This window comes from Podarcis vaucheri (assembly GCF_965113315.1).
Source record: "Podarcis vaucheri genome assembly, chromosome: 16".
NCBI classification, from domain to species: Eukaryota; Metazoa; Chordata; class Lepidosauria; order Squamata; family Lacertidae; genus Podarcis; species Podarcis vaucheri.
In genome coordinates this window covers 39245714-39262200 of record NC_138754.1, presented here as the reverse complement: position 1 = coordinate 39262200, position 16487 = coordinate 39245714, and the positions used below count along the sequence as shown (strand labels likewise).

At 44.9% G+C, this 16487-nt stretch overlaps 1 protein-coding gene across 4 annotated transcripts in view; it reads right to left on the bottom strand.

The window, feature by feature from the left end:
• Window positions 1-382: 382 nt before the first annotated feature.
• The window catches only part of KDM2B (lysine demethylase 2B), a 96596-nt gene continuing 80491 nt past the window's right edge, over window positions 383-16487 (bottom strand). For 3 of the 4 annotated variants that reach the window (XM_082204092.1, XM_082204094.1, XM_082204095.1), the window contains 9 exons: window positions 12413-12556; window positions 11082-11168; window positions 9252-9524; window positions 7249-7287; window positions 5551-6224; window positions 4473-4636; window positions 3588-3749; window positions 2933-3151; window positions 383-1606 (listed from right to left, as the gene is read on the bottom strand). In XM_082204092.1, coding sequence (XP_082060218.1) covers window positions 1425-1606; window positions 2933-3151; window positions 3588-3749; window positions 4473-4636; window positions 5551-6224; window positions 7249-7287; window positions 9252-9524; window positions 11082-11168; window positions 12413-12556 — 1944 coding nt within the window. In that variant the 3' untranslated portion in view covers window positions 383-1424. The remainder of the gene's footprint in view (window positions 1607-2932; window positions 3152-3587; window positions 3750-4472; window positions 4637-5550; window positions 6225-7248; window positions 7288-9251; window positions 9525-11081; window positions 11169-12412; window positions 12557-16487) is intronic. The other variant, XM_082204093.1, reaches the window with a different exon arrangement.

Here is a 16487-nt window from a genome sequence, read left to right as displayed (position 1 = left end):
GGGGTGTGTGGGTGTCTTTAGCAGATAGAAAGCTATACATCCATTGAAGGAAGGAATCCCAGTCAGTATTACTACAAGGCAGACATGAGTTGCATATCAACCGGAGAACTAGGTCACCTTCCTGCAGTCAGATGTACAAAAAGTCATTTTGGTAAAAAATTAAATCCAGGGCTGTTCAGAGCTGCCTGTTGGGCACTGTGCTCTTAAAATATACCCCACAGAGCTGACTAGCAGGCCTGTTGTCATAGCTGCTAGGCCAAACTAGCCTCCAGTTGCCAGCCCAAGACAGAAGTGGCATTAAGGGTGTGATTCTCTTTTGCCCTTGCAGCACAAGCAGTTTCCTGCTCAATACCCAACTTGAACATAATGCACAGCTCACCTCTCCATTTTTGTACAATCATTTATACAAATTCAACAGAGGTAAAACTGTATCGGGGAAAAAGGTTGGGGGTTTTCACCACCACTTTACAACAATGGCACTTATCAATACTGAAATCCCCCCCTTTCGTGACAATCAGAAATTAACCAGGTTAAATATGAACAAGAACTCACTCAAACCCTGAAACTGTTTGATTTCAAGTCATATAAATGGACTTTTTACAGCAGGTATGAGAGTATTTTAACACCTTCCCATATGCACAGCTGTAACTGGAAGTTTCAGTCGAGAAAATGTGTGTGTTTTTTTAATACAGGGAAAAACTTGGCAACTTGTTTGTTCTTGATCTGTATTTTACACCTCCTTTTCTCCACAACATGCTTACAGTGTTATACAAAGCAGTATATAAAACTTCCATTAAACATGCTTTTTCATTTCAACAGATTAACCTACTCCCCCCTCCCCCATCCCAATTGGGGTATAACTCTCAGCAGGTAATTTAAGTGGGAAGAAGTTCAAATTCTCTTCTATCTCAAGATAAAACTTGGCAATCTGAAACCAATGACCAAACACTTGCAATGCATTCAGTAACTCTGCATAAATAACTTTTTTAAACAAATTTGTACAAAAATAGTTCTGCATAACGTTGGATGTAACAAAAAAAGTTCAAAAGGCAGAAAAACAGGTAATGGCCCACCTTAATAACCCCAGAATTAACATTGCTTTTGACATTTTCAAAAATGCTTTAAAAATTTACACATGCTCCAGCTGTGGTATATAAATAGGTGTTCCTCAGTGTTCTTCTAGGCATGAACCCTTTGCTGTCACCAGAGGAAGGTATGTAAAGAGCCTGGGCAAAGTGTCAAAAGATCTCATCCAGGCTAGAGCGCTTTGTGTGTGGTTTCAACACCACATGTTCCTGTACAGTCCAAACAGCCCCCCAACTTGGCATATTCCACATCTCCCAACTGAAAATAAAATTCCTTCTGTGGTCTCCTGGAGTCCTTTTTTCAGCTCCTGGTTATTTACAAACTTGCCCCAGTAAACACTAGCTCAACTTCTGCAGCAGTTTCTCTTCCACTTGACTAAACTGAATGCTCACAGACATCTCTGCGATGAACTGCTCACAACCTTCCTTGGTCACTTGCTTGCAGTACCTCAGATCAATCCGGCAGATGCTCCCACACCGCTTGAAATAGGAGAGACATTGGTCTGTCACCTTGTTGCAGTCTGTCGGGGAGACAAAAAATAGGAGGAAGGTTGGCTTAGGAGACCCATTCTTAAACTCTTAAGAGGCCTTTGCTAGGGCTATGAAGCTTAGATGTGTTTTTGCATGGGCTGCAACTGAATAATCCAATCACAGCCACTCCAGAAGCCCTCTGAGGAGGCTACCTGTTGCATCCATATGGATTATAATCATACCTCAGCTCCCGAATGCCTTGGGAGTTGAGAGTTCTGGCTCCCAAACGATCGAAAACTGGAAGTGGTTGTTCCGGTTTTCGAACATTCTTTTGCAAGCCGAATGTCTGACGGGGCTTCCTGCAGCCAATCAGAAGCTGCGCTTTGGAAGTCAAATGGACTTGCGGAATGGATTCTGTTTGACTTCAGAGGTACGATTGTACTGCTATGGCCTTGCTACCTCTTCTAAATCAGGAGCCACATTCAGAACAGCATATAGATAGATAAACAAAAACATGAAGCAATGAGGAGGGGAGAGAGTGAAGGAAAGGTAGTCTTACTTGGAACACTTGCCTCCCACTTTATAAGGCTCAAAGGTGCTTACAAAAGTTTTCCACAAAATACCTCACACACTGTCTGCTACCAGAAACATCTCTCTTTGATGGCAGGATTATTGGGTGGCATTTCCTGTTCTCATTCTGTGGCCCTTAAGTCAGAAAAGGTGCCTCAGCTATCTGAAATTATGTGCTAAGGGCCCACAACAAAGGAACTGAAGGAAACAAGGCATTCACCCTATTATTATCTGTGTCTCTGCTTCCACTACAGAGAAAGGTGTATAGCAAGGTACGCCAAATGTTGCTGGATCCCAACTCCCAAAAATCAAAACAATGAAAATAACGCACTGGGTACAAGAAAACAAGAGAGGTCGTCCACTGCACAAAATTGGTTTGCTGTGGTTGCTAATGCCCAACAGACTTTGGAAAATGGCCTCCAGTCTCCCTCATCCCTTGTTCCAACAAAAAGGAATTGCCCCTGAAGGATTCCCATCTCCCCTTAAGAAATGTTGAGTGTTAGCAGAAGCACAAACTTCTTAGGCACTTTGAAAACCTCTTGTCTCATTTTCTTGGATTCCTATTCTCACCATCCATGACCACAGGCCATGCTGACATCCGGTGGGTCACGTATTCTCCAGCGATGGTGTAATGTAAAGGAAGCACCAGATTGAGGTGGTGCTGGGACTGCATGTGGCGCTGAACATCAAATGATGAGTGGACTGTTCTGCTCTTTAAGGCAGCATTTCAACCATCACAGGGCTCTTAAAATTAGGCAGCTGAATCTGACTTGTCCATTAGCACCCTTCCACCCCCAATCTCATACCTTGCAAAATAACTTCCGTTAGGGAGTCCCGTGTGGTGGTTCCCACAGCTGTTAGCAGGTTAATAGACTGATCTGTCATGTGATTGCAGTAACTGAGGTTGAGCTTGGACAGTAGAGGCATGTGCCGGATAATCAAACGCAGGGAAGCGTCAGTGATGTCTAAGCCAGACAGGCACAGCTCTGTGATGTGGCGCAGCTTGCTCCGGTTGTCAATTTGGCCTATACAAGAAGCAAGGACCCGGGGGGAGGGAAAGGAGAGAGAAATGTTTATTTTTGTAATTAAATGGTCTAACCACTGAATACATCAAGCTAAGGTATATGCAATTACAATGCCTAAAATACAATGGAAGTAGAGGCATTTCCAAAAAGTCTCTAGACTTCCAAATGAGAAAACTGCATGTAGACAGCTGCCCCAAATAGAGATTTTTGAAAAATGGGTTTTTATAAGTGGGTACATAAAATTGAATTTTACACAGGAACATAATACACACAGAGACACAATCAGTAGAACTGGTGTAGCTGGAAAGCAATCCTAGAATTCTCAGGAAACATTTGAATCCTGCACCTAACCCACTGCCACATTTATGGTTTTTCTCCTGTGTGTTGGCCCAAATACAAAGGAAGCTATTCCTCTTCAGAAAGGAAGAGGATATACCTGGCCTGTTGTCAGTTGGTGGTGACAAAAGATCTCTCATTTGTGCATCTTTTAAGCCTTCCACCCACTGCGCATCCAGTGTTCGGAGGAGTGGACAACTAGAACTGCAGAGAGCAGACATTGCAATCCACGAGCACCCTGACAACCGCAGATCTCGGAGACCTACGGAAGAGAAAGGGAAGTGAGCACACAGCACACTGAGCAAATATTTATTTGAGGAATGCTGTGGGGTGGGGTGGGGAGGTTCTAGTTTCACAATAAGAGGTTGAAAAGTTTCCTGCTTAACACAAGCAACAGGATGACAAGCAGCAATGAAGAACCTGTGCCGCTTTAGATGCTGTTGGACTACGACTTCCATCAACTTAAACCACAGGCCATGCTGGCTGATGGGAGCTTGAGTCCAAGAATATCTGGAGGGCCACAGGCTCAGCTTTCAAAAGTATTCCCAGTGCCTTTCTCCAGAGGGCAATAAACTAACAGCTGAAATAATATTGCAGGTGAACATAAATAATGGCCAAGCTTAGAGGCAGGTCGTTCGGACACTAAAATGTTGTTCTTGTACAAAACACATACAACTTCCCGAGTTTATCAAAAGGAACAAATGTAGGCCTCGTCATGAGCCACCTTTAATGAATCGGGCTCTGCTTCCCATTCCTGCCTGGGTCTGCCACATTTCCTGTGCAGCCAGACTGTAGCCACTCAGGAACCCAGACAGGATTACTATCAGAAACATTAAAAGCAGTTAACTGGGCTCTGAGGCTGCAATGTCCATCTCTGGGCCTCAGCAAGGTAGAGAAGAGAATAGTGTTCATTTAGGCCTCTTTCCCGCAAAAGGTAGGAGATGTGCGTGACTCCCTCAGCACACCGTAGTCACTGCAGACCTACCTGGGAGCCTGTTGATGAGCCAGCTCAGCTGCTTTTTCGATATGTTTGTCCCACTTAAATCAAGCGTGACCGGCTGCCTCCTAATAATACCACTGAGCATGAGAGGGGTGATGGATTTACAGTGGTTTAGGTCTATTTTGGTCCACAGTCTTTTATCACAGCACCTAAGCAGATCAGGAAGAAGGTTTCATAAGAAAGCTGGTCTGGCACTTGGGACAGAGAGACCTACACAATTTCTTTAAAAACCTCAAACAAAACCAGGGGAAATGAGAAGCCTACAACGAGCAGCTTGAGTTTTGCATCAGAAAAAACTTTATAAATAGGATGAGAATTTTTCAAAATGCTGATGTGGATACAGATACCTGGACTTCCTTGAACATGTGGTAAACACCTAACACACGGGCTGGGAGCTTGTGGCCGTCCAGATTTTGTTGGACTCCCAACTCCTATTGGACACAGTCAATATGCTTAATAGTCAAGGACAGTGCGTTTTCTGGGGGTATGCATACTCCTAAACATTTTGTGAATCTATGTTTGGCCTCATTGAGTATTTTAATGAGTAGGAAAATGAGAGTACCCCTAAACATATTTTTTTTTAAATTGGGGGGGAGCACTGGTTAAGGACAGTGCAAAAGGTGGTCCAGCAAAATTTAGAGGGTCACAGGCTCCCTTTCATGGACCTTGCATGAATGGAGCTCATTATATCTTCAGGGATACCTGGACAATTACTGCAACATTCCAGAAACTGAATCACACTGGATTTTAAGAAATAAGCGAGCAGGAAGTTAATTCCCTGGAACACCCAACCAAACCCTCTCCAATGCCATTATCAGTGTTCATCAAACTCAGATATAAGAAATATGACCACAGCATCACACCTGCACCTTTTAAAAGAAATCAAGAGGTCTAGAAACCCCCCCTTTTATGAAACAAAGCCAAGATTTACAGGATTCTGCAGGTGGCACTGGAAACTTTTCTTGAGTTTTATTTTTCCAAATGTCATGGCCCTGGCAATCCTGCTCTCTAGAACTTGTTCCCTTCCCACCACCAAGACGCAAACACCTCCGCTGCCCCTTACCATCTGTTCCAGGTCTTGCAAACCCTCATGCAGAGACACAGTTCGCTGTGGCTGAGGTAGCCGAAGACAGCCATCCAGACTTCCCTTTGCATGATGTGGGCCTCCCCATCATCCAGCGGGAGCGAGTCTGGGGGCGGGCTGATGGGGGGCGGCCGGATGACGTGACGTTCCATCTGAATGCACTTGGGGGGCGAGAGGGAGCGGGGAGGCCGGGCAGCTGCCCGGGGGGTGCTGCTGCGGAGGCTGGACAGGAGCTGGTGCCGGAGTTCTCGGGGCGTTCCGTTCAAGCCTTTGCTGAAGCGGTGAGGCCGCTCGGGGCACAGCACCCGCTTGGGCTCCTCGTTCTCACTCTCCGGCTCAGACTTGATGGGCTGGTGATTCTCATTGGCCAGGCTGTTCTCCGTCTTCTGGATCTCCTGGTTGAGCTCTTTGCTCAGCTCCTTGCTCAGCTCCTTGTTGGGGAGGCGGGTTTTCCGCCGGATCTTGAACTTCTTCTTGTCTCGGGACTCTGCGCCCTCTGAGCTTGGCCCCGCCGTGGGGGAGCTGGAGCGAGACTGATCACTCTCCTTGCTTCTGGGAGGCTCCTCTGGGATGTCCTCCTCAGGCTCCTGCTTGAAGCGCCGGACTGGCTTGACCAGGGCAGCTCGGTCATCTGTGGCCTTCCACGATCGCCTCTGGAAAGGGAATGTTCTGGCTCAGTACAAAGGCAATGGCCACCCCTCAACCCTATAGACTAAAACTGCTTTCAAGGGGTCCTTTCCTTTCAGGGGCAACTGTAGCTTTGTGAAGAAAGCTTGGGCCCTTAAAAAGATCACCTGCACTTCCAACAAAAAGCCCTCAGAATTTTAGTTTGGTATTATACAGCCCAAGCTTTTACAGCTCCATCAATTTTAAGTCAGTGGTGCAGGTCGGCCTTGAGATTCTCAAGAAATTCCCTCAACTATACAGTGGTACCTCGCAAGACGAATGCCTCGCAAGACGGAAAACTCGCTAGACGAAAGGGTTTTGCGGTTTTTGAGCTGCTTCGCAAGACGATTTTCCCTATGGGCTTGCTTCGCAAGACGAAAACATCTTGCAAGTTTGTTTCCTTTTTCTTAACACCGTTAATACAGTTGCGACTTGACTTCGAGGAGCAACTCATAGAACGCGGTGTGGTAGCCTTTTTTGAGGTTTTTTGGTGATTTTTGAAGCTTTTCCAAAACTTTTCCGACACCGTGCTTCGCAAGACGAAAAATTCGCTAGACGAAAAAACTCGTGGAACGAATTAATTTCGTCTTGCGAGGCACCACTGTAAATGTCATCCAAAACATGCTCTAAGTAGAGATGGAGGAAGGACACACAACAAATTAGTTATATGGTGGGCATTCTGCATCCAAATCACAATTTTCTAACTCAGGTTGACATTTTACCATAGGCCTGCGAGGTTTTCACAGAGGCAGAGTAAAACAGCAGGCCTGCTCTTCTTTTTCGCAGGGAGGGAGACTGAATTTCATTGCTAACCATATCTCCATGTTGCAAGAACCAATAATTAATCAAAGCTAAGATTCCAGGTGTGTAGGCAGAGCTGCAGAAGACACACCAGCGTCCCCCCTCCCCCCAATTTAAGATTCAAAACCTGCCATTTCCAGAATAGTCACAGTAAGTCATTGGATAGGTGAGTGAAGTAATGGAAGAAATCTACACCATTTAATGTAGTACCTTTTTCCTGAACAGCTTCTCTTCTTTGCCTAGTTTTAACTGTGGTCAGAAAGGGATTGTGGGGTGGGAGAGAGCAAAGAGACAAGACTTAGTATAGACAACTTAGCTAACACACACACACAGTACATAACATTTCTGTATGACGTTTCAGTGACCAAGGACTGCAATCCTGTACACCAATGAACTATTTAATTCCCATAGAATCCAAGGGGATTTAGGTAACCTGCAGGAAGAACTGCAGTCCAAGGGTTTTACAATTCAGGTGTAAAATACATGATTTACTGTTTTTATTTCTTAGAATACAGATTTTAAAAATTAAACAGCTGAAAATATTGTATAGTATGAACATCAACATCTACAGTGTAAAAGGAAGGAGATAATGAAGCTGACTATAAGCCTATGGGCAAGGCTGCTTTTTTAAATTGTGTAAACCCGCTTGTTAGTTAAGACACTTAAAATCACCACTGGCTTGCTCAAGGCTACCTCAGGAGTTTTCAGGCGAGGTGACATTTGAACGGAGAGCTTCCTAGATCACAAATCTTTGCCACTCAGTTGCACCAGGACCCAGTATTTAGGAATGGTTAAAAAATGATGTTAATGGAATGGGAAACATTTATGAGAGCTCCAAGGATGGGATGGTGGAGGGAGATGGAGAGAATGGATGGTATCCTCTGATCTCTTGTGAAATCCTCAAAGCAGGATGTAGGGAAGGGCTTTTTCACCTTTCCATGTCCACAGAACACCCAGGAAAAACACACTAAAAAAATGTGTGACCTTGCCAGCCCCAAAGATGCACATTGAGTTGGGACTGCACAGGGCACCTTCAAAGGAAGAAAACAGCTACAAGGAAGGAAAGGAAAGAGGGAGATTTGCAGCACCAGTCTGAAAAGACCCATAAGTGCCACCTAGTGGCTGAGACAGGAAAGGAGGTTTGTTTTAGGAATGGGCTGTAATCTTAGCAATGCAGGAAGCTATTGCATCCCAGGTCAGTGTTGCCTACACTGACTGGCAGTGCCTCTTTGGGGTCCCTTTCCCATCACTTGTTATTTGATTATTTCTTTTCTTCTAAACTGGAGGTGCTGAGTACTGAACCTTGGACCTTTCGAATGCAATACCTGCTCTCTAACACAGACTTAAGGTCCCTCCCCTCTTCACTCTCTGTCTTCCAAAGAACAAAATAAAGTAGAAATTAATCATTTGCGGGCCTCCCTAATTCTAGAAACTGAATGGATCGTTAGCAACAGCCAGAGTCTTTCCTGCTTTCCCCTGAGGCACAAGGGAGCAGGCACTGCATAGTTTGTTTTTAAAGAGTAGTTAATTTTTAAAAATGTATTACCATTCATACAGCATCTCCCCAACATCTATGCGACATGTTGTATAAATATTAGTATCATGTAGAGCAGAGCTATAAATGAGATGCAACTGCCTTTAAAACAATGATGATAAAACAGTTAAAGTAAGGAGGGAAAGGGTAGAGGTCAAATAATTATTAGCAATAGTGGTTAACCATTGGATCCTAAGCATGTCTGCTGAGAAGCAAGTTGAAAGGTAAGCCTGCAGCCCAAGAGGCTGGATCACTGAATCAGAAAACCCTGGCTGGTCTCCTTGCCTCTGCCGTGGCCTTCAGAAAGCCACTCTGCCTAACGGCCCAACTTCTGCAACATGGAGAATACCTTACAGGGCTGTTGTAGGTACTGCAACAAGGTAGCATCAGTGAAGCACTCATGCGTTTGAATGCTCAAAGACCGAGCCTTATTATTATGGCTTTTGCTGCAGCACTTTGGCTTGCTATCTCAAGACACCTCCCTGACAGCAACATCCCACAAGCAGGTTTGTCGGCTCCGACATGTCACACAATAGCTGGCGTTGATCCACGTAGGTGGGCAAGCAGGCTGGGAGCATTTCCACCAGGCCTTGCTCACAAAGCCACTTCCCACCTCTAAGGTCTCCCAAAGAGGCCCAATAACACACACACACACCCCACCCCCGCGCAGAACACGTACCCGCTTCCTCATGGCAGGCTCTTGGGGCTTCTCAAATTTCCGTTTCCGCCGTGGGTGGACTTCCTCAGACTTCCTCCTCAAAAGTGGGTCAACAGGAGACTTCTTGGGATGGTCATCGGACTTCTTCCGAGGGGGCTCCTCGCACTCGACTTTCCGCTTGGTGGCATCTGGGACAACCTCTTTGTTCTCTCGGTTGATCTTCTGCTCTTTCAGCAGAGAGCCGGGCAGGTTTGACGCGTACTTGAACCCTGGTCCGCGCTTTTGCTTGTACGCCAGAGAAACAAAGCACACAAGCAAACTTTATATCTTATGCTTTTGCGTCGTGGCTTATAGGTAGTAACGTGGGTTTTCTGGAAAATGGGAGGGGGCAAACCTCTGACCCTCCAGATGTGGATGGAAGTTGCTGGTCAGCACTATCTTCCCACCCTGCCTCTAGAAAGTGATTTCACTTAGTAAACAAAGCTTTAAAAAGATTGCTGGCATCCACACCCAGTGAAATTTACTGGAATACTTAGAGGCAAAAGCAAGAGGATAGTTCAGCTGAAAAATATTAATTATGACTGAAACGGCCAAGTTCACCAAATACTGTATTTGCAATTGGCAGCCATTTACTGTCACTAATGATATTATGAAACACAAAATTTCCACCCTGCATCACAGCTTATAAGTGGCAGCAGAAATTCAACCCATTGATTCCTTCCCAAGGGCCAGTGCCCACATTATTATAGAGTTAGAGGGAATCTTGTCAGCTCTCTCTAGAGTTATGTTCCGTGACTCCCTTTTTCTGTACTCAAGCCAGAGCTAAAGGGCCAGCAACAGTTGGCTCCACCCGCTAGCTCCTGCCCTCAAGGGTTGAGGGGGAAGGACACATTAAGAGTGCAATACAGTACAATCACATCTTGCAGACATTTAATTTGTGCGATTTCAATCTTGCACAGTTGAATTTGCACAGATTAAATCCATGCAACACTTTCCTGGTGTGAAAAGAGCTTTCCAGCTCTCTGCCTTGCTTACAAAGAAAGGCCCACTCAATGCACCAGCTGTGGGAAGGGTTAGGATGCTCGCACGGGGCAGTTCAAGTATATGAGGAACCCTTGGAACTGAACCCCTGCACAAGATGAAACTGCAGTTATATATAAAACTCTACCGGGGAAGTTAAAGCTACAGGGTTGGGATTCGGAAAGGGTTAGAGAGACACACCCTGAGCCTCCTTTCCCCTTGTCTGCCTCTGGCCAGAAGTGAACGAATCAAGTGTGTTAAATTAGTCTATAGGGGGGAAAACACATTTTAGGCACCACAGAGATATATGTATAATAAGGAAGGTTTTATATATAGTCGCTTTACAAAAACAAAACTAAAATAATAGTAGAAAGACAAGTCAGAGTATATCTTCAAATCTTGAAACCTTCACAGCTGTTAATATGGAATGGAAAAAGAGTTGTCCTTAATGCATGTGTGGTTTTATATTTATATTACTTACACACAGAGAGAGAGAGAGAGAAAGAGAGAGAGAGAAGGTGTCACCAGTTTCTCATTTTTTGTGGGAGAAAGCAGAGAGCATAATCTGGGGGGAGGGATTCCTTGAAACTTCTCTGGGGTTGCTCAGTGGAGAAGATCAATAGCGGCAGACAAAACTTTCCCCCCAAGATATCTTGCCTGCAGTGACTCATCTCCCGGCTGCATTGTGAAGCAATGGGAGAAACCTTGAGCACATTGGCAGCTGCTTTTGCTCAGCAGTGATATTAGCAATTTAGCGTGTGTTTAAAAAAAAGAGGAAGGAAAAAGCAGAGCTCCCTTCCACTGAACACAATTAATTCCAGTGAAACTCACTTTCCCAGTTTTGCCAGCATGGTTGCACTTTGGGCATTCCCAGCAGTTGGGCAGCTCTTCGTTGACGACCCCGTCTGATTCCCGCACCTGGGAGGAAAAAGACACACAACAGGAAGCTACAGATCAGCTCCCAATATACAGGCAGGCAGGGCTTGGCACTTTTTAAACAAAATGCTCTTTGAAAAGTGTGCTGATAATTTACAATTCATGTCAGTCAACTACATTTTGAATCTTTCATATAATTTATTCTGCTTCAACTAGCATAAGCACAAATAAACCCTGCCCTTCTCCCCAGTCTCTGAGAATCTTACTTCTACACCCACATGGGGATTTTCCTGGATTCTTAAGTCTTTTCTATAAACTTTATCAAGAGGTCTTCACAACGAAGAAAAGAAAGGCTTCCCAAACTGATATTATGGGAGAGGATAACAAGGCTAGAAAGGGAGGGTTGGAGCATACAACAGATCCAAGAAATCCTTCCTTGCGCCTAACAAATAATAACAATTTTATTCTTTATACCCCTCTGTCTGAATGGCAAACTAATTTGCACCACCACCTTGCAGTGACGTTCCAGGCATTCATCATATGGGGGTAATTACAAGGAAGCGTAATTACAGGCAGGCTGGCCCAGAACCCTGCCATAAACCTGCCTGTCTGGGTCTGGGCCTGCTGACGTGCCATTTTCCCCTTTAATGTTTTCAGGCATCAGATCCAAGAATCTGCCATTTTATGCACCCTAGCAGACAGAGCCCTTTGAGCAGAGAAGAGAATGCCAGAGAAGTCCTGAATATTAAAAGAGCCCTGCTGGATCAGAGACAAAGGTCCATCAGCATCTCCAGAACAGCCAATGAGAAATCTTCAGAAAGGATGCTCCACCGGATGTCCCTAGCAGCTGGTACACTGCCCCTGAACATGGAAGTTACATTTAATTATAGCTGAGAGTCTCCTCCTTCTCCATAATTTTGTCCAATCCTATTTTAAATCCATTGGCACCAGTGCCCACCACATCTTGTGGCAGACAATTCTATCCATTACTTGTGTATTCAGAATTCTGCTTTTTGCTGTTGGCTCAGGATTGCAGAAGCAGGAGGGTCATCTGGCTTCCCCTGAGCCCTACTGGCTTCAGGCAACAAAGACCCTTGGGCCGACCTTGCTGCCATGCATGGCTACGGAGCTGTGGGTGTTTGGGCAGGTTGTAGGCTGTGGTGGCTGCAGGTAAAAGGAAAGGGCTGCCAAACATGCCATCATTTTGCGAAGGACATGGCAAATGGAACAGTGAGGCAAGGCCTGTTTTGACGCAGCTTCTGGACCCCACCTCAGAGAGCCCTTACCTTGAGGCATCCTGGGTGTATGATTTCATTGCAGATGGAACACTCCATAAGCATCAGGTTGAACTTGCCCTCCTCCTCCTCCACCGTGTCTTCTTTCCCTGCTTCCCCACACACCAGGCACACGGCCGTGTGGGGCAGCACTGGCTAAACACACACAAACAGGAGGAAAGGAGCAGAGATCAGGAAACAGGCACCAATCTATCAGCACAGACACCTGTGAAACCTCCCAATCCTCTCGGCCCGCAGCACTTTCAGTGGCTGGTTCTTGTAAAGGCCGGAGAAGCCCAACGTCTTTCTGATTCTGTGATTCTATGTCCGCCAAGGTGTTATCGTAACATCACACACAGAGGAAGAACAGGGGCTGGCAAATCTGGGGTGGGGCAGGGCCTTGTTCCCAACCTCTGAAATGAGACCAGGAAAACATGCCAAGCTCTGTGCCTCCTGCTGAGGTGGGAGATTCAAAAACTAGCCCTCATAGCCTGTTCTTCCAGCTCAGAGCTGGGGTGGTGCGGGGCTCACTTAGGCTCTGTGTTGGGCCAGTGTTCTGAGCAACTTAAAGTTGGCTGTTCTGGAAAGCAACTGTTAGAAAGGCAGTTCTGCCTGCATTCCAGGGGGTTGGACTAGATGACCCATGGGTCCCTTCCAATTCCAACTCTATGCTTATACAGTTCTACGATTCTGCTCCAATTGCTTCTGTAGCCCGAACTAGGGGTCCCAACTGATGCACCCTGCCTCGTGCGTCTGCTCTTGCATCCTGGAGGAAAGATCTCAAGAACTGAGAGCTGACTGTCAATCAAGAAAAGAGAGATCACTCCAGTCCTGGAGGGCATTTTAAAGCAAGTGAAGCAGAAGGGCTTCTTCACACATACAACAGTTAAGTATTATTATGTTTATTTACACCCCGCCTTTTTCCCTTAATGGGGCACAAGGCGGCTTAGATATAAAAATGAAAATCAGAAAAACATAGAAAAACAATTAAAAAGCCATTAAACATGGATCAAAGTAAAACTATACACACATATAAAATCTATGAAAGCCATACCAATCATTATAATAAAAACAGCACGACACCAGCCCCTTCATTACCCCAAACCTGTTGGAACATGAATGTCTTCACCTGCTGGCAGAAGGAAGGCAAGGAGGGAGGGACTTCCAGTCTATGAATTCCGTTGCCATAGTATGTTCTAAAGGCCAAAACCATTAAGTGAGCTCTTAAAAAAGCTCAAGGACCACCTCTCCACATAGGAACTGACCTGGACCCTGTGATTATCCCATGAGGCTCTTCTTTGTGTGCCTCTTCCATGAGAGGTCTGGAGGGTGGCGACACGAGAACAGCCTTTTCTGAAGTGGCTCCTGCCTCCCCAGGGAGACTCACCTAGTGCCTCCGTTACAGTTCTTTAGGCACCTGGTGAAAATGTTCCTCTGTCACCAGTCCTTTGGCCTCTAAGTGCCTATGGCCTTTTAGAAGTAGGTGAATGTTTTATATATATTTATCTTTTTCTCTTGGTTTTAATGTATCTAGGAGGGAATTTGGTCTATCTGTCCACTTGTGAGTTGCTTTGGGTTGCCCTGGGCAAGATAAAGCAATGAACAAATTCAATAGATAATAAAATAATGGTTAAAAGGGTAAAGGTAAAGGACCCCTGACAGTTGTCCAGTCGCGAATGACTCTGGGGTTGCGACACTCATCCCGCTTTACTGGCCGAGGGAGCCGGCGTTTGTCCACAGACAGTTTTTCTGGGTCATGTTGCCAGCATGACTAAGCCACTTCTGGCGAACCAGAGCAGCGCATGGAAATGCCGTTTACCTTCCCCCCGGAGCGGTACCTATTTATCTACTTGCACTTTGATGTGCTTTCAAACTGCTAGGTTGGCAGGAGCAGGGACTGAACAACAGGAGCTCACCCCGTTGCGGGGATTCGAACCGCCAACCTTCTGATCAGCAAGCCCTAGACTCAGTGGTTTAGACCACAGCGCCACCCATGTCCCATAATAGTTAACCTGCTGCAAATGTGTCACCTGTGGAAGTTTGGAAACTTCAATCATTGCCTGTATTGGTGATCATCTTGCGCTCATGTTTCAAAGCATTTCAGACCGATCTGTTGGTTTTAAGGAACTTTATGTCTGCTGCTCTTCATTTGTCATTTCAATATGATTATTTAATGCTACTACTTTAGTATTTTGTTTCACCTGGTTTTCTCTTCCATTTGTATGTCCCTTGTAAGTCACTGACTGTTTTACACAAAAGCAGTTTAAAAATAATTCATTGAGAGCTGGTGTGGCAGCCAATAGCACAGTTGCTCGGCTGCAAGCTTGCTAGTTTGCCTTTGGCAAGCCATCACCTCTCAGCCTCAGCTCCCTTCTGGTGATGGTACTGACCCACCCAAAAGGGCTGCTATTGCAGCTATGGCCAGGACAGGCACTCTATTAATATGTGGCATATAAAACCTCAGCTCTACCAATTTTATTGGATGGTACAAACTTTTTTTAGATGGTTTTAAGATGGTTTCATATATATTCTAGTGCCTACTGAATATTTTTTTTCTTACTTTAGCAGACATTTTAACTGAAGTATGATTACCTTTTCCAAATTGTATTTTCTGTACACTGGTTAGAGAAGATGGTAGTTAAGCAGTATATAAATAAATAAATATTGCTCAGTTATTTTAAAAATGTATTCTTAGGGCTCTGGGTTTTTAAAAGAAATCACGATATAGCTTTCTAAAGACATAATCTAACTGGAAAGCACAGGCTATAATTAGGTGTGTCAACTACATTTGTATGCCACCTTCCCTCCAGAGTTTAAGGGTGCAGGCACGATTCTCCTTCTCCCATCCACCCCAACTTATCCTCACAACAACTAGGCTGGGAAACAGTGTCAGGTCCAAGATCACTCCGGGAGGGGATCCTGAAGTGGGTTTCCCTATTCCTAGTTCCACAGTCTGCAACACCACACCAGCTCTTTTAATTGCAGAAATATGAGCCAGTGAATTAAGCAATATACCTGAAGAGGCATGCCTCCTTTGGTGGGGAAGAGGATGATAATGCTTCTTTCTAAAGTTATCATTTTTAAAAGTACAGGTAGCACCCAGCTTACGCAGGGGTTACGCTTCGAGGCACTGCAAGTGTTGGTGAAATCACATGTAATTGAAAAGACCTGCAAACACTCCACCCTTTTAGTGATGTCTTTATGACATTTCCAAGTCACTTCCGGGTTTTGCACAATGCATGTATATAAATGGTCATGCATATATTGAAGGTACGTAAACATTGCCTATACGCGAAAGTGTAATGAAACACTGACCAGCATAATAAAATTTACTTACATTTTTTAAGTTTATGAAAATAGACCACTCAGATTAGAGAGGCCTATTTTAGGGCAGTGGGTAGCATTTGCAGTTTTAATAAATATTATTTTTAACAGGCGAGACCTTTTTAGCCTGAAATCCTATAACCCCTTACCTGGGAAGAAGCCCCAGGAAGTTCAATGAGACTGTCTTCTGAGTGGGCATGTATAAAACTACGCTGTAAAATTAATTCAAGGCTGCAGCCTTAGTTATAATCCAAGGATGTCAGTTAAGGATTCCTAGCATTCAGGGATGTGACCATTGCCAGGTTTTGTACAAGACACTACATTTCTTCTGCTTTCTGCAACATCCCTGTGCCCAGCAACTCAGGTGCTGAAGGTCACTTAATTAATTGCCCTTACATTACAGAGACACAAATGCAAACATGGGCTGCTGCAATCTGTTACAAGTCTTGTGACAAAAGGGAGGGGGGAGAAAAAGAAACAAAGGCACTGTCAGTGGAAAAGCAATAATGATTAAAAGAAAGGATTATAAATCACCCCTTTTCTGTAAGCCGATTCTACAGCTTGGAGAGTTCTAAAAAGCAGATGCTTTTAGAAGGTAATTCACATGAATAAAATCCTACATCAGATAATGGAACATGGACTGAAATCCCTCACTAGAGAGACAAGTAGCTTTAAAGACTGGGATTATTCAAGAAGAAAAGAACACAAAGATAAGGCAAAGTTGCACAACAGTTGTGATATTGCTTCGAAGGAGCCACTGGAA